The sequence below is a fragment of the Penicillium angulare genome (genome assembly GCF_028827245.1).
Source record: "Penicillium angulare strain IBT 27051 chromosome Unknown utg000003l_segment0_segment0, whole genome shotgun sequence".
Taxonomy (NCBI): Eukaryota; Fungi; Ascomycota; class Eurotiomycetes; order Eurotiales; family Aspergillaceae; genus Penicillium; species Penicillium angulare.
Window position 1 is genome coordinate 5,142,463 of NW_026623162.1, and position 25,679 is coordinate 5,168,141.

At 37.5% G+C, this 25,679-nt stretch overlaps 9 protein-coding genes across 9 annotated transcripts; 2 read left to right on the forward strand and 7 right to left on the reverse strand.

Moving 5' to 3' along the window:
• Window positions 1–4,044: 4,044 nt before the first annotated feature.
• N7478_003933 (uncharacterized protein) lies at window positions 4,045–4,431 on the reverse strand (the record flags this gene model as incomplete). The annotated part of the gene is made up of 2 exons (XM_056920147.1): window positions 4,045–4,286; window positions 4,353–4,431. 2 exons carry the CDS (start codon window positions 4,429–4,431, stop codon window positions 4,045–4,047), a joined length of 321 nt encoding a protein of 106 aa, XP_056783305.1.
• Window positions 4,432–7,605: 3,174 nt separating this feature from the next.
• N7478_003934 (zinc-dependent alcohol dehydrogenase) lies at window positions 7,606–9,182 on the forward strand (the record flags this gene model as incomplete). Its single annotated transcript, XM_056920148.1, has 5 exons — window positions 7,606–7,768; window positions 7,826–7,900; window positions 7,970–8,197; window positions 8,263–8,840; window positions 8,904–9,182. The coding sequence occupies 5 exons, from the start codon at window positions 7,606–7,608 to the stop codon at window positions 9,180–9,182; spliced, it is 1,323 nt and encodes a 440-aa protein (XP_056783306.1).
• Window positions 9,183–16,014: 6,832 nt separating this feature from the next.
• On the reverse strand, window positions 16,015–16,786 carry N7478_003935 (uncharacterized protein; the record flags this gene model as incomplete). The annotated part of the gene is made up of 3 exons (XM_056920149.1): window positions 16,015–16,147; window positions 16,276–16,497; window positions 16,722–16,786. 3 exons carry the CDS (start codon window positions 16,784–16,786, stop codon window positions 16,015–16,017), a joined length of 420 nt encoding a protein of 139 aa, XP_056783307.1.
• A 5-nt stretch (window positions 16,787–16,791) lies between these two features.
• N7478_003936 (uncharacterized protein) lies at window positions 16,792–17,555 on the forward strand (the record flags this gene model as incomplete). The annotated part of the gene is made up of 3 exons (XM_056920150.1): window positions 16,792–17,217; window positions 17,244–17,354; window positions 17,439–17,555. Coding segments are annotated over 3 exons (654 nt in total), but the record flags the coding sequence as incomplete, so codon positions are not given.
• A 1,319-nt stretch (window positions 17,556–18,874) lies between these two features.
• On the reverse strand, window positions 18,875–19,509 carry N7478_003937 (CP2 transcription factor; the record flags this gene model as incomplete). The annotated part of the gene is made up of 4 exons (XM_056920151.1): window positions 18,875–19,167; window positions 19,221–19,230; window positions 19,324–19,385; window positions 19,455–19,509. The coding sequence occupies 4 exons, from the start codon at window positions 19,507–19,509 to the stop codon at window positions 18,875–18,877; spliced, it is 420 nt and encodes a 139-aa protein (XP_056783309.1).
• Window positions 19,510–20,051: 542 nt separating this feature from the next.
• Window positions 20,052–20,757, reverse strand: N7478_003938 (CP2 transcription factor; the record flags this gene model as incomplete). Its single annotated transcript, XM_056920152.1, has 3 exons — window positions 20,052–20,205; window positions 20,261–20,409; window positions 20,674–20,757. The coding sequence occupies 3 exons, from the start codon at window positions 20,755–20,757 to the stop codon at window positions 20,052–20,054; spliced, it is 387 nt and encodes a 128-aa protein (XP_056783310.1).
• A 1,623-nt stretch (window positions 20,758–22,380) lies between these two features.
• Window positions 22,381–23,210, reverse strand: N7478_003939 (uncharacterized protein; the record flags this gene model as incomplete). Its single annotated transcript, XM_056920153.1, has 4 exons — window positions 22,381–22,467; window positions 22,498–22,686; window positions 22,730–23,013; window positions 23,126–23,210. 4 exons carry the CDS (start codon window positions 23,208–23,210, stop codon window positions 22,381–22,383), a joined length of 645 nt encoding a protein of 214 aa, XP_056783311.1.
• A 24-nt stretch (window positions 23,211–23,234) lies between these two features.
• Window positions 23,235–23,665, reverse strand: N7478_003940 (uncharacterized protein; the record flags this gene model as incomplete). The annotated part of the gene is made up of 3 exons (XM_056920154.1): window positions 23,235–23,354; window positions 23,394–23,492; window positions 23,570–23,665. 3 exons carry the CDS (start codon window positions 23,663–23,665, stop codon window positions 23,235–23,237), a joined length of 315 nt encoding a protein of 104 aa, XP_056783312.1.
• A 17-nt stretch (window positions 23,666–23,682) lies between these two features.
• N7478_003941 (GAF domain-containing protein) lies at window positions 23,683–25,319 on the reverse strand (the record flags this gene model as incomplete). Its single annotated transcript, XM_056920155.1, has 4 exons — window positions 23,683–24,058; window positions 24,152–24,747; window positions 24,936–24,956; window positions 25,029–25,319. The coding sequence occupies 4 exons, from the start codon at window positions 25,317–25,319 to the stop codon at window positions 23,683–23,685; spliced, it is 1,284 nt and encodes a 427-aa protein (XP_056783313.1).
• Between the last annotated feature and the right edge of the window lie 360 nt (window positions 25,320–25,679).

Consider the following 25,679-nt stretch of genomic DNA (forward strand, 5'->3'; position numbering starts at 1 on the left):
TAGTAAACGGTCTGTCCTAGTTCTAATACTTTGTAAGGTGTATTGTATTTCCTCTTGGGAGATATAGTGGGTCCTTGGTGTTTTACTTTCGGGTCGTAAGAGGGCCTTGAAGAACTTAATATTGCGACGGTTTAAGATTTGCTGGGAGAGAATTTCTGTAGTCTGCTTCCGGGATATTTGGGTCAAAGGACACTAGCTCTCTTCTAGGGTTGCCCTGTGGTTAATTCGTCTTAATGAAAGGTTTGTATTCCGATTTTTATGTTGTTTATCTAGATTGTCGAGATCGTCGGGTAGCTTTGTGTTTGGTGCAGTTGGTGACACAATTATCTTGTCCGATGGGATGGGCTGGTGTATTAAGTTCTTGGTTGGATCTAATTGGAAATGGGAATTGCTCGGCGAATTCCCGACCGCGGGTTTTTGATCAGAATCTATTTGAGCTCTTCTTGTATGTTAATTAGATGTATGCGAGTCATCAGGCTCTTGGAAAGAAAATCAAGTACTATTCCAATTAATTTGAGGTATCGGACGAGCTTTAAAAGGTATTATTCTGGCTTCGGTCGCAATTGCTTGGCGACGCTATCTGAAACTTAAGATAAGCTGCTTTCCTCTCAATTAATTGATTTATATGCTTTCTTGCGGACATTAATTAAGTTAAATCCTGGGATTGCTTGATTTCTAGGCCTCAACTTTGTTTAAGGTGTCCGATTGTACTCTGTATCTCCTCAGGAGCCGAATCTTACTGGGTTCTAGTTCATTATATATCAAGAGTATCTCTTTTGTTCAGTATTGCGTTCATTTCATACTGCGCTTTATGTGAGGGGTTTTCGTGGAAATACCCAGTCACTGAACAGGGATGATGTATAGAAGGAGAGGCGTTGAGTAGACTGTAGCCTCTCTCCGCTGTATATTTAATATCGCACCCTCAACACTGTTCGGCGAACGCTCTATCTATAATAAATAAGCTACTTACCCAGCAATTAATTTTCTATTCTACCTTCTAGTATCTAAGAAACTAAGCAAAGCCCCGAATTCGATTGAGTCCTGCAAATAACTAGTTCCACGACTCCAGCAAGAAAGAGTCAGCTTTGGAAACGGCCCAGAAACATTTTACGTCGCCACAGTGATTTCTGGCGCTTTTACTTGATCAAAAGCTGGCTGGTTATTGAACCGCTAAATGGCCAACAAATGATTTACTACGTTCATCCCAATGCTCCAGCTCCCACTGAAAAGTATATGGTATGAACCTCGATCGACCAGCAGCTGCTTAATATTTTATGATGTTAACATGTTACATTTACAGAAAAGTCGCCTCCAGCGCAACATTCATGTGATTCCCGCGGACTATTCGGACGAAGAATCAGGGAAGCCAACGAGAAATAAACCCCGGGTGACCCTTTTTGCTGCGCGTGCAAATGATGTATTTTGGTCTCTGTCTCGTATTATTGGAAGTTACCCTCTTAAAGCCCCAGGCACAACCCGAGGAAGAAGATAATAGTATTTCCATAGATTATATAATTGATAGGTTGATAAAGCAGTTTTCTCCAATCTCTATATACATGACAGAGAACCCAGCTTGTCCCTTTCCGGATTAGTGCTCACCCCATAAGGATCCAGCGCACCTGTGTCTAATAGAAGACACCACCATCATCTATAACACGGACATCTTAGAATCAAAATTCAACATATTGTAATTAGAAGTTTCGAGATTATGTAAATCCACAATTCACTTATCTTAGAATATTCAACTATTCCGATATTCGAATCGGAAAAAAATAAGCTTGTTAATTGCGAGTATGAACCTTTCCGAATCTACACATAGCGACACTAGCATGACCACATTATGACGAAATACGCCCACACGTCATATGCGCCTTAAAAACATTGATAAGCACAGCAAGGCTTGCACTAAGAGAGATATTGACGTATTCTCACATCAAACAACACTTTAAGGACAAAAAAGCCAATATGGATCAACGTGTTGAGCCCCAGAGTGGCTCAGTTAAGAGACGTCAAAGTTCGGAAAAACTAAAACAGCAAGACACACGCCCTGATAATGTCAACAGTAAGTATATCATTCGCATTCAGAATAGATTGTCTTTTTGACAGGCTACAACAGAGCAAGCGACCGTCACGAATAAGGATGAAATGGCCATTGGTGACAGTAGCAGGGCAGAGCATAAGAAAGAAGGTCTGGAAATCTCTCCCTTGCATGTATTGCATCACATGTCTAACTAGAAATCCTTGTTATGGCCAAAGATCACTGTTGTGACAAGGCAACCGGCTTGCATAACTCCAAAATCGCAAATAAGCTCGATCCTCGTGTTGATTCCGATCAGACCACGACAGCTCAACAAGCCTCCAAAACGCGTATGCCTGGTTGGATGGTACTATGAATGCACTCAAGTCCGCATATTACACTTTACCACGGTTTTCCTCTCCTTTAGACGAGGGAATATGTCGGGGCTACTCGAAGATTTTCGCAGAAGAAGTGGATGGGCTTACAGAGGCTGCGGCATTGCCGGAAACAAGTAGACGGGGACAGTTTAATTATATGGTCCTGTTCAGCGGGTGGGTTGGTTTAATTGATTGAAAGAAATGCCCATCCTAGTGGAGCTGGTCCCCTCCCCTACTTCCTTATGACAGGGGCTTTAATCACGCGACATTTGTCATGACATAAGATCAAGCATCGAAGCGGCTTCGCCATTGTCTATGCCAAGAAATTAATTTCTACTGGGTATTTCTCCAGACTAGTCCTGTCAGTTGGGATGTAATCATTAGTCTGGGTCCTGCCAATAACGGCATCTAATTTGTACAGTCCTGAGGAAGGATAGAATTAGTCAAATAATGCAGGTACGTCATGTCCCCTTCCATGTGGTTGGCCTTCTAATCACTGATCAAAGTGTGCTACCTAAGGCGTTGAATATGCATAGAGGTCTGCGCACAATGTATAATGATTAACAAAGGTGAATCATGTTCTCTCGGTACAATACCAGAAGGACTTAAGCCGGATTTCTCTTTTGGAAGAGTATTGCTCCAAGATACTAGAACGCCGAAAGGGGGATCTTCGCGAGGGAGGGGGACGAATGTTTTATGCTTCTCGTCGCGGTCGATGAGACTCCAGCTCACTGCATGGTCACATTAAAAAAATGCCGTCAGGACGACGGCGTCACTCAATTAACTAGCTAACACCTCTGCCTCCTCACAAAGCGCAAGGCATCAAGGGTAGCGCACTGTCGTGGCGGCGAAACAAAGTTTCCAATTCCTGTATATTGATGAGTTGGTTACTGATGAGATAGTATTTAGAAAAACGCTCCGGCCCACGAAGGATGGAAGGAATATTGCAGACAACGTGACCAAGAATCTTTTTATGTAAAAGTGAGTAGTACTTTATTGGCGCTCTTATGAATGAGGTAGGTCAGTTACTATACACGTTAGTTAGTTGGCTTGTTAATATCGAAGGAGAGGTAAGGAAGAGCTATAAATAAAGAGTGTGGAAGACATACTTCAGAGGGGAACAAGAGAATGAAATTATTATGAATATCTTGATTTAACTTCACTTTACCATTTGACTGTTACAGCATGAAAGAGTTGGTTGTAGTTACGCTTTAGCCGACTATGTTCGTCACTGAATCCTCATCCAACACATAGCTGTCCTAGACTTTGCGGACCAAAGATTTCGAAGTCGCGCACCATGAGAGCAAGACATCAGTAACGGCGATAGGCTAAGGGGGCCCTGCCTAGGATTTACTTCTTTAAAGGGTACAAGTTTCATATATGAACAATGATATATGTAGCTGCAGTAGCCTGCATATCGCTTTTATAGCTATTTTTCTCACATAGACTAAAATACGAATCTGTACTCAGCCTAGTGGGCTTGTGGGTTGGAATACAGCTTTTAAGGCGTGGGGTCGGGCGGGGTAAATGACATAAGACCGTAGTTATAATTCTTTAATTCAATATCATTCATACAAAAATTAACGCCTGGCAGGAGAAAACAAATGGCACGGTATAGAAAGAGCTGGCTCACTGAAGGTTCCTGCAGTATCAAATTGAAGATGTCCCTGTAGGTTTTCCAGCCTGGGGCATGAACCGACTACTCGCAGAAACATCATTGCGACGTTCTTCTTGCCTCTTTTTCTGTTTGTCATATTGAACCCCCGCAGGTTTTCCAGATTGAGGCATAAATCGGCTGTTTGCGGGGATATCTTTGTATTGCTCCCCATTATTCTTCGCGTCTGGTCTCTGCTGTTGAGATTCCGAAGGGACTTTTGGTTCATTTTCGTCACCTGTATTAGTCAATGTCAGTTCTTCCGTACAGAATGAATATTGGGGATGGAAAAGATATATCGTACCTTTCACATTGCTTTCTTGGATATCAATATCCATAGCCCTATAGTCGTGGGGACCGTTATTTTTCGAATGCTGAGACATGATGGATTATCAAGAAGCTGCAATAGGTGTAGCTGAAACGATGTGGTCAATTACTGTGGGATTTGAAGCGAATATAATACTTATTGGGGTAAACAATTCCCCGCTTATGACACGTGAATGACGTTAAGAATTTCGCATCCTTGGTACTTTAGATCCCAACCGTTTTAAATGCCGAAAACCAGTATTTGGGCTGAGTCTATGAGTTGACAACCTTGTCATTTGGAGAAATTGAAAGTTCTTGCCACTATTCGTTCGATCCCTGTTTGGCGTGAATATTTGGCTTGGTAAGACACTCTTTCGCTAATTCTGAGGTATACTTTTTCTGTTCTTGGCTGTCGTTCTGAGATCTTGAAGGTTTCATCGATTGACTCGAGGCTTCTAAATCTAGTACCTTGGCGTGCTCAGACGGTCCGGGACGCTCCATTTCTCGAGTCTTTTGGCTCACACTTTGGTCGGCCGGGGCCTACGCATGAGGATCACCCTTGCTATTTCTATAGCCGGCATTTGAGTATTGCAGTCGTGCCGACGTGCCGACGCGGGAAGGGATCGGAGGGCATCTGTCTTGATTCGATTTGATCGTAGCGTTGACCAATAGGGCTGACGCTTAAAAGTCGCAATGGAAACTGCGCGCAAGTTGTACATGATGACAATTGATATATGGTAGGATGAAATGGAAGTATTACTAACATTGTGTGCTGTTCTTCTCAAATAGTCATGGTATGACCTGAAATACCGTCTCTGTACTGACGTATCAAGCCCTTTGAGTAATGTAAGTTCTTACCTCATGATGTAACTTTCCTCCCTGTTGAGCAGGTCTACCCCACATTCGTTCCATAGAACCCTTTTTTTGTGGAGCCCCAGCCGTCATATCTCAGGAAAATCCCTGTATAAAAATTAAAGGTTGTATGCTTGGAAAATTTATCCCTGTGATCTTTTAAAGGATCAAAATGGCTGTCACAACTTCATTTGGCTTGGCATCTGACAAATCAACATTTTCTTTCAGGTGTGAAGCCAAACGTGTTCTTCCCCATTCAGTTTCGCAGTAAACCCTGCTATTTTGGATTAACAGCACAACCAAGGTGTACCGTTAGGACTCTGGTCATATTTCAAAGTAGCACTTATACTGAATACTATCTGGGCAGCTAACTACGAGGTGTAAGCCTACCGAGGTTGTACATCGAGAAAAAGAATACCATGCAGTAAAATAATTTGTCATCAGGACAGCCGGATGAAATTACTTCTAGCTCTGTCTAGTGATTCGCTTATTTCTAACAAAACTTGAACATAGTTTTCTAAAATTAATGTCACACGTTAAAGAGTGCATATCGCTTCGTAATGCTGTCTATTTTCTAAGACGAGTCTCCAGAAATGACAAGCACTAAGAGGAGATTAGTCAAAGATTATATCAGGGCTGTGACAAGTATACTCAGGCTCCCGCGATATAACACTAAATCAGTTTCTCGAGTTTCTACAGCAACCCATCCCATCACAAAGGACCAAATACACGCCACTTAACATGGTTTCTGTGACAAGAAAATGGTTGCCGACGACGTAAGACCAGTATCGAGTTTCCTGTTCTGTCTCCTTTCGCAGTCCAGAAACCGCTCCATTGTCTTCCAAGGTATCATAATCGCCTAACAATCTACACAAAAAGCAGGAGAAGACCTGCACAGACAAACATGATTCGGCGGCGTGGAGCTAAAATTTATCTAGCAAAACGAAGGGTCTACTTTGTCGCCTGAGACATTACACGAGCATCACGAGAACACCACCTTCTCAGCAAAGCAATGGCTTTGAATCAACTATTCCACCAGATAGGTTAACATTGGTAGCACTCAGGCATTTTTTTGATTGTGAATACGGTAGAAGTTCCAGTCATCGCATGCCAGCCGCAAAATATCCCCAAAAGCACATATTTAGACATGGCTAATAGCTCTGATGTTTGATTATATTTATCTGTTATTTGATCTTTACTTCAATTCTTCTACCGCCTTACCTTCTCTTGTTTATCCGCTTTTTTGTGATCTTACTGTTGCAAGTTCAGACGCAACATAAGCTCCTTATCCCAGCAGCATCACAAGGGCAGGCCTCAAAGATCGTCTAAAAAGGGGCAAAACAATCCGTCTCCAATAATCCAACCCACTCAGTACAATTTCTCCCCTATGAAAAAAAAAAAAAGCTCTTCCCGGCAGGCTGGCAGCTCACTAACAATATTTCTGCTACCAGCCGTAAGGTCACCGCACAATGCGCAACCAAGAGGACGCGTTCGGTACTTGAGCTCAAAAGAAAGAAGGCCCAGTCCATGACTCTTAAGAACTCCAAAGACTTTCGATAACAACATCTCTCATCTACTCGGATATCACCTTTCCCATGGAATCTCACAGCCAACATGATTGTGTTGAGATTTCAGTCACTCGAAACTAATTGACGGATAACTGCGTTGTTTTGTAAGAAGGTCGCGTTTGTGCGTTTTGTCACGTATGCCTATTGAAGCCTCGACCAATCACTGCCCTGTTTTTCATGACATCAACGTGGCACTTGAAAGTTGTTTCTGGCCACCACGACATTCATGACGTTTAAAGTGATTCAGGATTACGAGAACCAAGGCCTCTTGCCCAAATATCTGGATATTCTGTCGCGATGAAAGAGCCAGGAAAATCAGCGCCACAGCCCTCTCATATCCAACTGCCCGCTCATCTCAGAGGGAATTGTTCCAAGTCTTTCAAACGAGATAAACAAACAGCAGACCACCAAATTCACCAAATTAAAAACATTAACTTCGCCCCAATGAATTGAGAAATGCATGAAGAAGTTTTGTCATAACATTCGCAATTGTAAGTTGCTTCGTTGCTGTGGTGCGGGTAAATGGAGCCGTCAATGTGGAGATGACGCGGACAACTAAAACGTAGACTACGCAACAGTTAATTGACGCGACTGACTAAAACTATGATATGGTGGCGTCCAAGCTGTGTTCGAACTCACACAGACATGTTATATCGTCATAGGGTGCGATTAATGCGTAGCTATCATTATGATGTCACTCTGCCGCCCAGGATACAAGATTTTGTAAAGGTAAAAAAACTGAAACTGAGCTGCTCATAGTCCAAACATTTTTCCGTAACCTTGCCTTCTTGCAAGTTGCATAAATTCATCAATTTCACTGGTATAGTCAAAATGACAGTCTCGCAAGCCGCGAATCTGGTGGAGAAGATTGTTGGCCATGGTGATAATTCATCGGTGACCACTGATATCAGTCATTACGATAATGAGTATGGATTGGAAACTGGAGACAAAATACTGGCAACCACTTGGCAGGGGAAGAACGCTGTGAAACTGGGTTTGTGTACTTTTAGCTTTTGTGATTTGAATGAGACATACTAAGGGCGATTATTAGTGACAATGCAGAAGCCAAGAGTTGTTGACTTGGGGGATGTTGTTGTAAAGGTCACTGGTAGCACAATTTGTGGAAGTGATCTACACTTGTATCATGGCATGTCGAAAGCTTCCGACCTGTTGCGCTGCTGCTAATATCATGCAGGTGTTATTCCTCAGCTACAGAAAGGCGATGTTCTTGGCCATGAATGCTGTGGTATAGTCGAGACAGTCGGGCCTAAGGCAACCAAGGTCAAAGCTGGTGATCGCGTGGTTGTGTCGTTCCCAATAGCTTGTGGAGGTTGCGGAAACTGTGTGAAAGAGAGGTACTCCCAGTGCCAAAGAACAAATGAGAATACCATTGAAAATGCGATGTATGGAAAGCGAACTGCTGGTAAGTTCAATAATTCTCCATTTTACTCTCGTAATCTATGCTTATACATTGCTAATTAAACTCAGGAATGTTTGGATACTCCCATTTCACTGGCGGGTTTGCTGGCGGTCAGGCGGAGTATATTCGCGTTCCATATGGTGATGTCAATCTGCTCCATATTCCAGATGATGTACCTGATGAGAAAGCTTTATATTTATCGGACGTGATTGCTACATCGTGGCACTGTGTCGTAGATACGGGTGTTGAGAAAGGTGACGTTGTTGCTATTTGGGGCGGTGGCCCCATTGGACAGATGTGTGCTGAATTTGCATTCCTCCATGGAGCCAGTCGAGTAATTTTGATTGACGGTGGTGATGCAGCATGGCGCCTGGAATTTGTCAAAGCAAAAGTCCCCAGCCTTGAGACCATTGATTTTACTCGGTTGCCCCGTGGCCATTCAGTGACAAGTCAGTTGAAGGAAATGGTGCCAGAAGGGGTAGATGTTGCACTTGAGTGCGCTGCAGGTGAATACGCCAAAGGATGGGCGCATTATTTTGAGCAGTTACTTGGGATGGAAACGGACACGTCGGAATTATTGAATGAGATGATCACCTCTGTTCGCGCATTTGGACGCGTTGGAGTGACCGGTATATATGCCGGATACGTGAGTCTTCCATTCTGTTGAATTATCATTGACTATAGCTAATATAAATATAACCTACCACAGACGAATCACTTCAACATCGGTGCATTGATGGAGACAGGCGTGCGGCTTATTGGAAATGGCCAAGCCCCGGTTCACAAATACTGGCAACGCCTGATGGATATGATTCAGCAAGGTAAAATCAATCCACTGGATATGGTCAGTCATCGTCTTCGGTTGGAGGATATCGAAAAGGTTTATGAGACTTTTGACCATCGCAATAGCGGTATGCAGAAAGTCTTCCTGCAGACTAAACACTACAGTCCTTTTGCACCAAAGCCTCCATCATTAACTACACCTTAACCTTTCTGGGGCTTAACAAGGTGAGATGGAGGCCGAGGCATCTACAACCGTAATAAGAGAGTATGAATTATTGCTGGTATATTTGACTTGTTGTAAATTCCATTATTGTGTTATTTATGGAATAGGCCAGCGGGATTGCTTGGGCATCGGCAGACCAACATGACCGGAACGCTATCTACGCAATTACAGTGATTTAATTAGTGTCAAATTTAATATCTACTTTACTTGATTAGAAAGCAAATTCTTTGAGTAATAAGTTCGAAGTGATGAAGGGCGTGGCAGATGTGTGTCTTGTTGCGTGCATTGCCCTGCACCCCAATGGCCACTATGTGATGAGATGTGATGAGACTGAGTGTTTAGTCCTGTGAAGAAATTCTATGGCATAAGAGAATAAATATCTGAATGTATAAATTAATCAGTCTCATCTGGCGACTTTATGTTTGTGTACTCGGTTGAACATTTTGTGCAGATTTTGCTTGCTAGTAGAAATTTGTGCTTATGTCCCGAACTGTATTTGATTACCCCAGTGTGAGTGTATAGAAAATCCACTATACGGTTTGAAGAAATATGAAGAACTGATTATCTAGCGGATTTATTTAGAATATAGCTATATACTGTCAGGGTGTGGCAGGCAGTTATATATCAGGAGCTAGCAGGCTGGTTTATACAGTAAGTAGGGAATCAGAAGTAGTTATATTATAGATAGAAGTTTTAGATAATAAGTATATAAATCTATAGTCTTAAGAATCTTAAATAGATTAAGATTCTTCTAATTAAGTTTTTTCTATAGGTAGAGAATCTTAATATTTTAGATACTAAGCTAGACTAGTTATTTAATTTAGTAGTTTTAAGTAGACTAGTAGTATTAGTTTATAGATTCTTTATAATAGATTTAGATAAATATTATTTTATTCTATATAAACTTAGTAATATCTTTTATTTATATAGTAATCTTTTTAATATCTAAAATAATAATAGATAGATAGGGATCTAGTTATATAGACTTAAATCCTAGGATTAGATAGAATCTATAGTTAGTAAAGAATAGGAAAACTTTAATAGTCTTAGATTTATTAGAGTTTAAAGTAAATTTAGCTAATAGAACTTATTCTAATTAGTTATCTTATAGATATAAGATATATACTTATAGATATTATTCTAGGATTATATTTATTCATTTAGTTTAACTATTAATCTTAGAATAGTATATAATTAATAATAGGTTTATAATTTATAGATATTAGATTAAATATCTCTAGAGTTCTAATATAAATTAAGATCTATAATTAGATATAATTATATAAAATAAACTATATAACTTCTAGATATACTAGATATATAATTAAAAGACTTCTCTAGTATTATAGATTCTATAATAGAGTATAAAATATCTTATTTTTATAAGTTAGTCTATTATTATAAGAATAATATTAAATCTATTATTTTTAAGTAGATATATTGTAATGGTTACTAAGTTGTCAGGCTAGAGACCTGTGACTAGGCAAGGATATCGGATGGTAGAGATCAAATAGAACAGTTGATATACAGAACTGATTCTTGCAGGACAAGAATCGTAGCTATTGTTCGTGTGTTTTAATATTGCTAGAGCTTGCTAGGGCTTAGGGCAGTCATGCATTAGCGGGTGTATCGTGGTAGATTCGCCCGCGGAGCGGCCATGAATCGTACCCGAATCGTACCCGAAGGGATTCAGGAATCCCGTGACATATATAATAAAATCTATTAAAATATTTTACTAAGATTATATAAATATAAATAAAGAATAGAGAACTTTTTATTAAGTTTCTTAAAATAAGATAATCTTTTAGTAGATATAATAGTTTTAGGTCTAATAAATAATATATTAATAGATTTTAGGTTAGTAATATTTTTAAAAGATTAGTTTATATATTTTTAAATATTTAAAGTATCTAATAATAAAGATTTTATAATAAAGTTATATAAACTTATTTTTTAGGTTTTTATTATTAGGAATATAAAGTTAATCTCTAAATAAAAGATAATTTCTACTTTATATATATTTAATAAATATAATCTTTAGATATTAGGGTTAGTTTAGGTTTAGGACTTTTAGAATTAATTAAAGCTTTCTATCTCTTTTATATATCTTATTAAAGATTTCTTTTAAAGTAATAGATAGTTTATATAGAATATTATTAATAAATCTTAAAGATTTTTAGGATCTTTTAGAGATTAGTTTATATTCTAATAGAATTAGTTTAGATTTAGGATTATACTTTATTAGAGTTAATTTAGATTATTATATAGTTATAGTATTAATATTTAGATTATTTTAAATCTAGTTATCTAAGTTCTTTCTTTTTAGAATTATATAACTCTAGTATTAGAGTTATTTATCCCTCTTTTTAAAAAGATTTTCTAATCTTTTAATTAGGATATTAGATTTAATATCTTATTATCTAAAATAGTAAATAATCTTAAAATTAAACTAAGATAGAAACTTAGACTATTAGACTTATTATTAGTTTAAAAGCTTTATTATTATAAAGTATTTTAAGTTTTAATAATTAGTAATTATAGAGATTAAAAAGTTTATTCTCTTTAACTCTAGATATTATTTTTTAAAGTATTATATAATTATAAATAATTCTTAATTATAGATTTTATAATTATATTTTATTATAGAATACTTCTTAAAAAAAATATAATAGAATAAAGAATATTCTAGTTATTATACTATAAGATTATTTTAGTAAAGATATAGTTAGAAATATTAGTTTTAAGTATTATATTCTTTATCTAATTAAAAAGGACTAGAATAGAGATAGATATAAAAATAGATTTTAATATCTTAAATAATTTTTAGTAAATAAGATCCTAAATAAAGATAATATTTTTTTTAGTTAGATAGACTAGTTATATAGTTAGTTTTAAAAAATCTTAGATAAACTAATAGTAGAAGTTTATAAATCTTAGGAAGATTTATATATTAGTAAGATAAAATAAGGTCTTCTATTTAATAATTATATAAATCTTCTTTAGATCTATATAGAGACTATCTTATTTAATAATAATTCTTAAGAACTTTATTTTATATATATAGAATTTATATTTAAATAGTTTTATAAATAAACTAGTTTTATAGAGTTATTATAGGACTTTTTATATATATTTAATATATTTAGTTTTTATATAATTATAGATTAGGATATTATCTAGATATATAATATAGAATAGGTTTAGATAGTTATAAAGAGAGTTATTAATAAATCTTTAGAAGATTATAGAGACTTTAATAAATCTAAATAATATTATAAGGGATTTAAAAAGTTTAAGTCTTATATAAAATACTATAAGATATTCTTATCTAGTCTTTATATAGAGATTATTAAATACTAATATAATATTAACTCTTATAAAGAATTTTATTCCTTTTAGATTATTTAGAATCTTTTTTATTAAGAGTAGTAAGTAGTAGTTTTTAACTATAATTATATTTAAGATATAATAGTTTATATAGAATTATAGACTACTATTAGGTTTATAGATAAATAATATAGATAAGATAATAAGAAATAAACTTAAATAAATAAACCTTTTCTTTAGGTTCTCTATAATCTAGTCTTTTAGAATAGTAAACTCTATATAAGATATAGTATAGAGAGATCTAAATAGTAGTATTTTATCTTTTATTAGTTATATATTATAGTTATATAAGTAGTATAGAAATAGTTTATTAACTTCTTTTAAAGAGAATATATTAGTATAGTCTTAAAATTTAGTAGATAGATAATTAGTAGGATTCTCTTCTTTAGGTTTCTTATTTAAAATAGTTTTAATATCTTTAATTATTATAGTAAAGAGTTAATAGTTCTTTTACTTTTTAGTATATACTATATAGATATTTAAGTTTATAGCTTTAATATCTTAGGATCTTAGGTAGATAGATTAGTCTAATTAATTATAGAGGTAGGTTTTTAGAGGAATTTTATATATAATATAGATCTTTAGGCTTTATATAGTAATATTATAGTTTTTCTAGTAATATATATTATTAAACTTAACTATATAAATAATAAACTAGACTCTTAGATTATAGATCTTAAATTAAGATAATCTAAGAATAATTAAGTAGTATATAAGTTAAATAACTAAGAACTTAGTTTTTTCTTAGTATTTACTAGTAATTATCTTTATTTATATAAAATAGATTATCTATCTACTCTTAGATTCTTTGTTATTAAAGTCTTCTAGTTAGATTAGATTCTTTAGAAGTTCTTATATAAGACTATATTCTTTAGTCTAGTTAATATTAATAAAATACTTTTCTTTAGTACTACTATTAATTATTATATATATTAGAATTTCTTTCTTATTCTAGTTTAGGGTAATTAGTAATATAATTAGATTAAAGTATTAGATTTCTTTATTAATAGTAGTTCTTTAAGTAATAATAGTAAATAAATAGATTATATAGATTATATTAATTTAGTTATAGTTTAAACTAAGTGTACTTCTTTTAATAGTTTATTATATAAGAAATAGCTAGATAGTAAGGATTAAGGATATTATTTTAGTAAGATAGTATATTAATATTCTAAGGAAGTAAATCTTTCTATATAAGTAAAGTATATTTATATAAAGTATTAATCAAAATATAGATAGTTTTATATAAAATAGCTTTTAGCTCTATAATAGAAGTATTTACTATAGTCTTAATAAATTAGGTAGTTTAAAGTTAGATCTATAGGATTAGAAATAAATATAGATATTAAAGTAAGAGAACTATTCCTTACTATATAAAAGTCTAGATAGTTATTCTAAGTAAAGAATAAGTTATAAACTTATATCTATATTAATATTAGTTATATAGTAGGAGATTAGATTATTTTATTATAGTATATATATTAGTTTTTAAGCTTTTAGAAGAAAGTTATAAACTAATAGTATTTATAGATTAGAAGCTTATTATAAAGAAATATTTTATAAAGTTCTTAATTAATAGTTTATTCTAATAATATAAATAAGGTTCTCTTAAGTATCTTTTCTTTAAATATAAGATATTAGAATTTAGTAAAGAACTAGTTAAATTTTTTATTAATCTAATAGAATTAGAAGAGTTTATCTTAGATATTATTTATATAATTAGGATTACTAAAAATATTTTTAAAGATACTTAGGATTTCTCTATAATTAGATAAAATATAACTTTTATTCTAGATATATAGTAAGATCTAGATATATAGGATTCCTTTAAGCTAACTTATTATATATAATATTTAGTTTATTAAGATTAGAAATTAATTAAGATTTATAGTTAATTTTTCTTAAATCTAAGATATATATTAGTAGAGATTCTTATAATCTCTACTAAATATATAGAAGTCTAGGAGATATTTAAAAGAATAGAGAAATAGATAATATAAGAATTAGATAATAGAGATATTCTTAATACTAAAGCTAATAGTCTTTTAGTAAATACTTTAAGAATTAGATTTATATAAAAAGTATTTATAGTAAGAATAGTAGTTATTAGAACTTAATTATATTTTTAGTAGATAGATTCTAGTTTATAAGTATATTCTAAAAGATTTTCTTAAGCTTATATTAGTTTTTTTTCTTAGTATTTAAAATTACTATTTTTCTTAAATAGTTTATTATAGATTTATATAAGTTCTTTTTTAATCTAAATAATTTCTTAGATTAAGTAAATAATCTCTTATTAAATAATATAGTATTATTAATAATATAGATAGATTAGTTTTCTAATCTTTTTAAGATACTTATATATTTATCTATAATATATAAACTAGGCTTTAGGATTTATATTATAGTATTTAGTATAGGTTTTAAGATTTTTAGATAAGAATAGTAATAGAGAAGTCTCTATAGGCTCTAGTAGCTAGTCTATAATTAATAAATAGTCTAACTTCTAATATAAAGGTAGAAACTATATAGTATTAAGATATAGTAGGTAGTTATATATTAAAAGCTAATAGAATAACTTATATAGTAGTTAATATAAAATAATATCTTTTTTTTAAGTTAGTATATTTATATTACTATTATATTAATAGTTTACTAAAATATTTATTTTTACTATATACTTAAATATTATCTATTTCTTTTAACTTAATTTATAATAATATATTATCTTATATCTTTCTATCTACGAAATAGCTAGTAAGGTATAATTAATCCTATTATTATAAGATTCTTTTAGTCCTAATATATATATTTATGTTATTTGTAAGATAAGTTTAAAATATCTTTTAATAGACTATATTATATTTATATTATAGTAGTCTTCGTAAAAATAAAGGCTATATAAAGAATAAATATAGTATTTAAATTGTATATAGACTTAGTAGCTAAAAATAATATAAAATAATAATCTTTCTAGGTTTATTAATACTTAAAACTTAAATTACTACTAGTTATATAGTCTATAGTAATTATCTAGATATCTAATATATTAGTAATATTTAAAAACTAGCTCTTATTATATATTTATTAATTATATAGCTTTAGTAAAAAAATTTTAACTAACTAACTGTTAAGTGTATCTCAGACCTTTCCTCTGAGGAGTTGATTTTTGACATGCATATAAGCCATGGCAATCAAATGATATATCCTCAAAAGAAGGAAAGGTTTCGAAATCAACTTCAAATGAAATTTAGAACACTCTAGAGACGCACAGCGATCTCCACAGGAAAGTACAACTGTAAATTAATCAGGGCCAGCGCTATTCTTATAAGCTAGGTTATTATGCATAGAGTCTTTCATAGCGCCGGACATGTGGGATGTCCTACCCCCTCGGATGAGCCCTTTTTTTATTGTTGTTCAAAGCATTTCACTTCGCCTGCAAAGCCGCTACCTGCTTTTTCAGTAGGTCTATCTTGTGATGTGTCTCCCAAGCATCTTCCATATACCTCTGTATTTTACCATTCCAGGGATCTTGTTGTCCGAACTTCTTATCCATCAGCCTAACCACCCATGTCAGAACTAACTGATCTTTTGAAGAAAGCTTTTCAGAACTCACTGTACTCGGCTATCTAATCTTGGGAAGGGTGAATTTCAGAAAGAATTGAGCCAGAGGGGCGTTTTCACTTACTCTCTAATAAACGTGCCCACCAATGCGATTGATACATCAGAGGTATCTCGCTGCAAATCATCTATGCCGTTCAATACCAAGCTTGGAGATGCATGGTCCCAGTCGGCATTTTTGGCCTCCTCTGTCGCCACATGACCACCATCCCGTGGTGAACCTGGTGATTGGACTTCGTATTCAAAAGCACAATCTTCGCCAGCTTCACTGGCCGGTGACACAGGGCTACTGTAAACCGAGAAGACATGCTGCTATTATGAACTGAAATTCCCACGCCAGGTCGCTGTAAATGTGGCTGGAGCTATGCTAGGCTCATACTCAAAGGCCATGATCCTTGATTATATAGAAGGGGAAGATTTTTGGAAGAAGACTTACTTGGAAGGGTAAAAGGCTTTATATACGCTAAAATAGATTGGTGTTTACTCAGAAGCACAGTTCCAGTCATGACTCACCTGTCACAGACGCTTGAAATTTCGATTGAGAGTTGCACGCAGAACAGAATCTTGTGCTTTTTCATATAGAATATTACTCATTACACGCTACGTGTCAGTGCTCGAACTTGTGGATACAATCGAGAAGTGGGAGGCCAGATATAGACCTCATATAGAACAGCTAGAAACGCGGATCCTCAGGCTCGGGAAAGGTGACCTGGCGCGCGTATCCGATCTTGACAATCCCCAAGTGTCTGAGAGGCTGAAAGTCCAGGAGACGTGTTGGAACTGTGCTAGAAATGAACAGGCCTTCCCCAACGAGGAAGAAAGCTTCAAGGGAATTCGCTTACGGACTTTCTCTCGTAATATGGTATGCGCACCCTACGATAACCAATTAGTATCGGAACCTGGTGGAGATAAATCCGCATTTACCTTCCTCTTACCCAAGGACGATAGCTCTCTGCTCGTCTATTCTATCGTCCCCGTGCGCGAGGGAGATTTTCTAGGTTTTTCGCTGGTAAGATTTATTTCTCGGAAACCTAGAGTCCCACACACGGTATTTGCGGTCCTGTCGACAATCTGTGGCTCGACTATTCACAAGTCACTAGCACGCTGAACCAAATGCTCGTCTCCGAACCTGGTGGTTCCGCAAATGTTCGAACCCATTAGGAATTAATCTATGATGATGTTGACCCAGAGGGCTGCGCCTCGTAGAGAGTTTCTATAAAAGCCACTAAGTCCATAATACCGTTTGAACCTCTCGTTCGTGAGGCTACTCAGCAAGAGCAATATCTATTGCACTCATCTCCTGAGCATGCAAAGAGAGGCTTTCTCAAACTTTGTGAAACTGACTGAAAGTACCTTGAACATCTTAATTGCTATTCATAATCGGACGAGGCAATTTTCAGCAACGCGCGTCCTCGACGTAGCCCTGCTCATTCAATATTTGGCCGGTGTAGGAACCATTAGGAGACGACCAGAGAGTCCACACCTTCACTCGATGGACAGATGACAACCCAGGAAGTTCAGGATGTTGGAATAAAGATACAGGCCCCATCAACAGTATTCAGGTAGCGCATAATTGGATATATTGATACCTCGCGAGATTGAACGTGGTTCTTACAGTCTGAGTCTTCATGGTTGAGGTCCAAAGCTAAATCCTGTAGTATTGTATGCGCTAGTTGAGATTGGATTTCGGAGAAAGGGGTGAATTGGGATCAATTGTATAGATTGTTACACTCTATCTGAGCCAGCCGCCGCGTTCATTGAGGCCTTGGATATAGGGCGGTAATTGCTGTCATATTGTCACGCAGCAGCAATCGCAAGTTGAATAATTAGTTTTCACTATTGCAAGTAACGTAGTTTCACCAATCAACGATATCAGATACTACTACCTACTGAAGCGGGAAGGGATTCTCGAAGCGGCACGATCAGAACGCGTGGGTCGAATGGGACATGGATATGGTATCAAGACACCACCACCACCATGTAGCGCTTTGGTAGAGAGCAGGGCGAATTGCGAGAGTGTAACGTGTATATTGAAGCTATCGCTGGTCTTCGAATCGAAGATATCTACCTCGGAAATCCAAAAGGACTAGCCTGCTATTCTAGAATCGACCAATCGTAGTATGATGCCCATTTCAACCGCTTCTCCCCACTAGCCTATATACTCCTTAAGGTGGAATTGTTCTCTCGCGACGATGGCCGAAGCCTAAATCCATACCAGTAATGGACAATACGACGTTCCATCACTCCGAATTAATTACACAGATATGTGCAATGCGGAGGTGATATTGGGTTGTCTGCCGCCTTATTTAAATCCTATTGAAGAATTCCTCGCTGAGGTCAAAGATTTTCCTAAACGTCACAGGAGCTACTATGAAAGGGATACTAACCGAGGCTTTGATGTCTCCTCTAATGATGTATCAAAATGGTCGCTGCAAAAGAAGAGAGTCCTAAAGGCCATGTTCGCCATGCAGGCTTGAAGTTAAGGGTTTTAGGTGGGTAAATACAGGCATATCAACGGTGTGAAGAATGTATCATAGAACATATACTTGCGCTACATGAAGTCAAGCAAGAGAAGACCAAATTGATACATAAGAGGACCCGTGACTTAAATCAAGAATCTGGCCGCCTCTTTGCATGACTTGGATATGACGTCATATAATCTGATATCAATACTTCAACCGAATCTCCTTCAAACAAGAGTCTCCATCAACAACACTGGTTGTTTCGCAAATATCGACGATCATAGTTTGGCCCTCCGGGAGCTCACGAACAATATCTTCGTCGATTATAACCTTCAAATCATCGTTGATGATGCGCAATAAGCGCACAATTTTTGACGGTTCAATGTGATACTTCTCACAGATCTCCCTCTTCATATCTTCGGCAGTGCGTTCTGATAAGTAGATCGCACAGAAGACGTTATTCGCCTCGTTGCTGGGACGAATAAAGAAGCAGGCAGCTAGATTAAAGTAAGTTACAATACCGATGACGTGTGGATAACAGATACCTTACTTAGTTTCAACTGTTGCTCAGCTATTAGTTGACGTGACAGGTCAAATTTACGACCTTCAGTACATGTATCTCTAACACAGTTCGCCGAGTCCTGGTCTCTTACCAAGTCAACAGGGTACTGATCAGGATTATCCTCTTTATCACTACGGAGGGCAAGAACGCTGACTATACAAGTTGACGATAGCATACTCTAGCTAATAGCCAATTTCCTCCGCAGGTCGTCCTCTATCGAACCATCTCGAAACCTCAACCCAATATACCCATAGTCCAATTTCTTGGGCTCCGTCATATCCGTCTTTATATTGTTTACGCGCCGGCGTTTACCGATTCTACCTCCTAGCTTCACATCTTTAATTTACTGCTCTAGCGTTCTAATCGACTTTCGAATATATTTAAGATCATTAGTAACTTTACTTTCAGCACCATGATCCCGGAACAGCTTTACCTTACAATAACACACCTCGGACTCACGCAGGTTACTATCGCCTTCCAGTGACAGAGGTTCGGTCTTCGCACAAAGTCGAACCGGAATACCTTTCACTCCTTTTGAATAAGTAAAATCGGTTGACAGAAAATTGAATCGTAAGGGTATAGTACACCCTTTGGTGCTTCAGCTCGTTCAACGTTCCAGGTAATACAAAATCTATCAATGGCCACTTACTCAAGCTATATATAGCGAGGATCATTATCTTCGGCATTAAACTCAACTGCGAAGAGTTCATCCTCGCGTTACTTCGCTTCGGTTGTGCCACAGCCCTCTTTCCACAATTGCCAGTATAATGCGGGATTCGACCGTAGCACAGCGTCATCGAAAGAAATACGGATATACGTTCAATATCGGAACACTTCAAGAGGAATTGCTGGCGGATTCAAGTCCATGACTATAGTACCATAGACCTGCCCCTTATTTAGATATAATATAGGAATCTCTTCTACAGACTTAACCATAGCAGTCGGAGTTCGCAGTGCCACGTGGTAGCGGAGCCTATACCCTAATCAGTAGAGTGATCGGTCGCGTAAAGGGATAAAAGAAAACTGACTTTTCGCCTTGCGTATGTGATCGTGAATGAGGAATAGCATCAGGGGACGAAGCCTCGGTGAGCGCAGCAGAATTTGTTGCCGATTCAAACAAAAATTGGTCAAACGTTAGGTCAACCTCGATTTTTTCCATTGCTCTGTGATTCCAGTCCTAATATGCGAATTCAGTTGGCGCATATATTGGTTATTGGATATCCGGAATCATTTAAACGTTATACGGCGCTATAAATTACGTGCCGAATTAGTTAAGGTCTGGCTGAGTATTTGCGACAGTCAGGAATTCGGGGTCCACGTAGCTCACAATTCAGTGTCGTTGTTCGAATAAAAGAACTTTGATCCCTATAGGAGAGAATGCGGCATCAGAAGTGAATCCACTCAAGGGTCCAACATAATATAGCACGAAGCAGTCACATACCTTGATTTCGATACTAGGGATAGAGGCAGCCGCCCATCCTACCAAAAGGGAAGTTCCCACGACACGGTTGAACGAAACTCGCATATTGAGGGGTAAGCAGATGGGATTAAGATGTAAGATAAACAAATGTGTAGAGCTGAAGAGAAGTAAGGAGGGGAGAAGACTCGAGGAGAAGAAGTCTAGAGGGAAGTTGCTGTAGGAAGTAAGGAAGTCACCAGCCACAGCCGGGGGTACATCCTCCACTACACACCTTCGCATACTAAGCCAGGTACCTACAGTACTACTAGTATACACAGCGTACTAGAGTAACTCCCTTTAGCAACATCAACAGTAGAAGGACTCTTATTATTGATGAATCTTCTAATTCTTGATTGCTAAGGAACTAAGCTGTGGTAGAAATGCAGTGAAAAAGGTGGATAGATATGTGCGATTTGTACTCTCACTGAATATCACAACATTCATAGTGCTAATATTGAACAAAAGGACTTGGCACATAGTAAGAGATTGAAACCTTGAGTGTTCCTGAACCTAATTAAGTCAGCGAGTTTATTAACAGCGGTCGAAGGGCTCTGCCTGCAAAGTTTCCCGTTTCTAGATATGAATCGCCTGAATCCCTGGATGTGGTCCCAATCATTATCATAATCTAAACTGATCTCGAGGAACAACCGTTCTGTTAGTAAACATCCGTACAAAAGCTACATCATTCCTTTAGACTAACTTTGTGACATATCATCATTCATCCCAGGGGCTATGGATCCCTAGTACGAGACCTGTATTCACGGGCCAGTAAACGAAAAACACGCGAAGCCCGGTGAATTTGATACTACCATATCACGGCCATTATCAAAATTGACACCTTGACTGTAAGTATAAAAGCGCGGTATTTTGTTTTTTCCCTGACAAAGCTTGCCAGGTTTATAAATTTATTGTTACCCACTATAGTCCTTAGTTATTCCAAGCCGCCAAGACAATATTTATAACCTTTTCTCGACCTTCCATAGACCTATATCAAATTTACATATAAGATATTAAGAACCCGAAGCACATTATAATAATTTATCTCGGCTAACTTCCTAATCCTCAAGTAACCACGATACTTCCTTAAACAAAATAGGTTTCGTAAGGAATATATTTACTCCTAAGTCCAATACCTAGGACATATCACAAGAGCTACTTATTCCAATAAACACAATAATCTTAGCCGGATTGCAGCCATTCCACTCTTTTTCAATCGTATATATAGCACAAGGCACTTCGAAGCCATTCATCACTAGCATATATATGTCCATAAAAATAAGATCATACCCTAACAGCGATTCTCTAAAGAGGATAATAGCCTCCCTGTCATTCTACACTGCATCTACAGCCGTAATATTACACTTTTTTTATAAAAGCCCTTATAAGTCGAAGGTTAATATCGTTATCATCGACCAACAATACCCTAGGTTTATTTCAAAATACAAACAAAGAGATAAAGGATATAGAGAAATTAAAAGAAAGAACATAGAGACTAAAGGAATCATTTACAGAAGAAAGGCGATATAAAACTTCTATATCCTAAGACTAGCAATATATATTCCAATTCGCAGGATCCAGGCTCTAGCAGGAACCTACCTTTATATCAAGCTTTTCAGACAATATTTCCGGAGAACTCCCAATAAATAGATTCAGACTTAGTGGCCAGGATCGTTAACGGCTCACAAGCCTTTACTCAGAAAGATTCAAACGCAGCGCAGGTAATGCCGAAGATCCTAGCTTTAGGTAGAGACAGTTCAAAATTCCTCTAGCAAGGTTCTGTAGACCACATAGTCACCGGATGATAACCATAGAATCGGCAAGGTACAGCCATTGTATTCTAACGTCGCTAGAGCTACCTATACAATTGCGGAAAATAAGCATTCGTAGCAATACGGAGTACAAACCTAGGAATCCTTCTATAGACAAATCGCTTTCGTTTGCAAGTAAAACATTAATTAGTTCATTCACGGACCAAGACACTAGCCTCAGGCCATACTAGTCTATAATATAGTAGACAATTAAAGACCAGAATAAATACTCGCCAAGATAAAGGGGATCTACCCCGCATATTGCGACATACTTCTCGGTCAACTTCATTTGACGTAATTAAGAAGGTACCACAAGTGGCTCCTATTCCAGCTTTTCGGCGCAAGGGCGTCGATAGGAGGCTTTTTTCTCCGACCGGACACTCAAGTAGGATTATCACCCTAACAGTAGTCCCTTCGCCGACTCGACTTTTGATCCTGATATTTCCATCCAGCGTTCTCACAATTTCACAAACGATTGATAGACCGAGGCCAATACCTACCAAAAGTATGTCCTCTTACACAAAATAGAGTGTATAGGCATGTTTGGAGAAATTCGTTTAACGTACCCTTACCTGTACCTAAAACGGTCAACATCACTAAGTCCTCAAGGCCCTAGCACCATGAACGGCCTTTTAAGTTATCAGTCGCATAGATTAAGACGGATATCTGGCCCTTTTTGGTATATTTCAGTACGTTTCCGAGGAGATTCATGATTAAACACCTCAATGGGCCGGGCTAGACATTATAAACCCAGTCTTTATCGCTAATATTGACAACCACCTCCACACCTGAAGTGTTCCCTATGGATAACGTGGATAACAAGGTCTGTGACTCACCGATCGGATGGTCCGTAATCTTTGTTGAATTTTAGATATTGGAATAGCCCAAGCACACGCTATCCACCACTTCCTCCGTCAAGATAGCAACGTTCATTAAAATAGTTAGATCCATCCACGCTAGGAGCCAGTCTAGGGCTTTTGGTCTCCATAGATCCTTTCTATGTTTATACCTCTTCTTCTACCTCTCCAATGCGGCTATATTCGGTCATCATAGAAGAAGCAAAGCCAAACATCGAACTCAGATCGACTACCCGACTGAAGACTTATGTCGTCTGTGGGGTCCAGGAGAAACAGCCTGCGAGCCACCACAGATTTATAGCATTCCATAATAGAACAAAAATAACCTAACTAGCGTCAGGGAAGTAGCTCTTCAGCTTGCTGGCCTCCAAGATCCTAGATACTTCATTATATTCACGGGCGACGCCAACGGATTGCTCTTCATCCGAACTAGACAAACTACCGTCACAATAGAATGACCAGAGTCGGCCTTTGGGATAACGACAAGATAGTTGATTGAGGAAGGAATTGTCGAATTTGACAGCTAGGTGAGATATCTCGGAGCCCGTCTGGTATAAGAACGGATCCTCTCGGGTAGACAACGCAAGAACCGGCCCCGAGGTATTCGTATCAGTAAAAGAAGACTGGTTATGGGGGCTGCTATCGGGCGATTCATCCCCAGTCTCCAAAAGCATCACGCTCCCAGCCCCATCGAGGTCCAGACTTTGTCGTAAGAGGTTTGCAGCTCGTTGAAAAAGCCAATCAGCATTGCTCGATACCATCAATCCGTTATCGCCTTATCTCGAGCTTTGTGACGGCGGAGCTGGACTTCCTGATATGCCAATTTCCGACGCCTCGTTTGAGACTTGACTCGAAGATCTTCGGTCGTCGGTTTTAAGGGGCGTCTCATCGTTGTCAAACTCCGTTGTGTAAGGATTGGAGCCCCTGGTTGGAGAGCTCGTGGATTTACTCGTGTTACGATACGGTGATGCATGTGAGTGTGTGCCTGGGCTGTAGCCTGAACTTTGCGACCGAGAGCCAGGAACATTATGGCCGAAACTGGAATTTCCGTCCACAAATTGACGGAGGCCCTGCGATAGCCGCAAGGCCCGGCGTCCTTCAACGGCCTGGCGACTCATATGTAAGTACTCCATGACCGTCGCTGCCACAGTCCCAAGGATATCCTTCTCGATACCATCCAGTCCTTCACGGGGTTCGGGATCCAGTATAAACAAGTATCCCAGGTTGATGTCGCTATCGCTCGTGAGGGGTGTGCCGGTATAAGAGCGGGAATGTGGCTCGCCTCGTACGAAGGGAAGTTCCTGGAAGCGCTCCTCGCGTTCAAGGTCATTTATGATAAGAAAAGGATATGTTCCGCCATCCCGTTCGTCTAACCTTATGTTGACTGTTTCCTATTTGAAATAGACCGGTATTATGAGAGTGGCTAGTAAATGATAACGACGATAGGGTTATCCTCATCTCACAAATATTCCAGGTACTTAATAATGTGGGTATTCTAGCAAACAGGTTGTCTCACTTGTCACCAAATAATATTGAGCTTCCCAGGTTAGTTGTTCTCGTTGCTTCCGCTAACACGAACTGAGAGTCGCGGTTCAAGATTCTAAGAGAAATAGGTCAGATCAAGATCCTCTTTTGAAAATGGAGAGTATTACGTGATTACAGCACGTTATACATTCAGGCGCAAGGCGGCTAGCTGTGCCAGAGATGTCAAAGTTGTATTTGGGCTGTACAGAGGGCTGTTATCAATGGAGGCTGTCTTAGAGGCCTCATTATCCACAGCTGAGTCCACAAAATCTAGAGATCGTTCGATCGAGGATACACCAATTGAAGTGACCGAATGTTCACCAGCGGACCACGTGGTATTCAAGACTACTGGATTTTCTAGCTGGAAGTAACGATAGACCTCGCGAGTTTGACGATCAGCTTCATAGTCGCACAGAGTCTGCTCAGTGAAATCGTCCATTATAAGCCCATGCAAGTATAAATTAGGATAGCCGTTTTATGGGTCGCCGTTTTTAATGTCACGGAAAAAAAAAGAACTGTAAATAATTTAGGAGAGAAAGAGGGAGGAGTTACATTTCAACGCGGTTAGGAGTGATCTAGTGACCTGCAGCTCCCACTAACGTAGACAGCTTCCAGACCGAATAGTCAACAGAGGGAAATAATCTTCAGAAGCAGTGAAAATTCCATAGTAAAACACATTTAGAGACAGTTTGCAAAATTAACATAGTGAACATAGAGCGAAGTGAATCATTAAAGATATCCTTCTAGTAAGACTCTTACACTACAGGCAGAACCGCAGTTTCGGGTTCCCATACAGGTC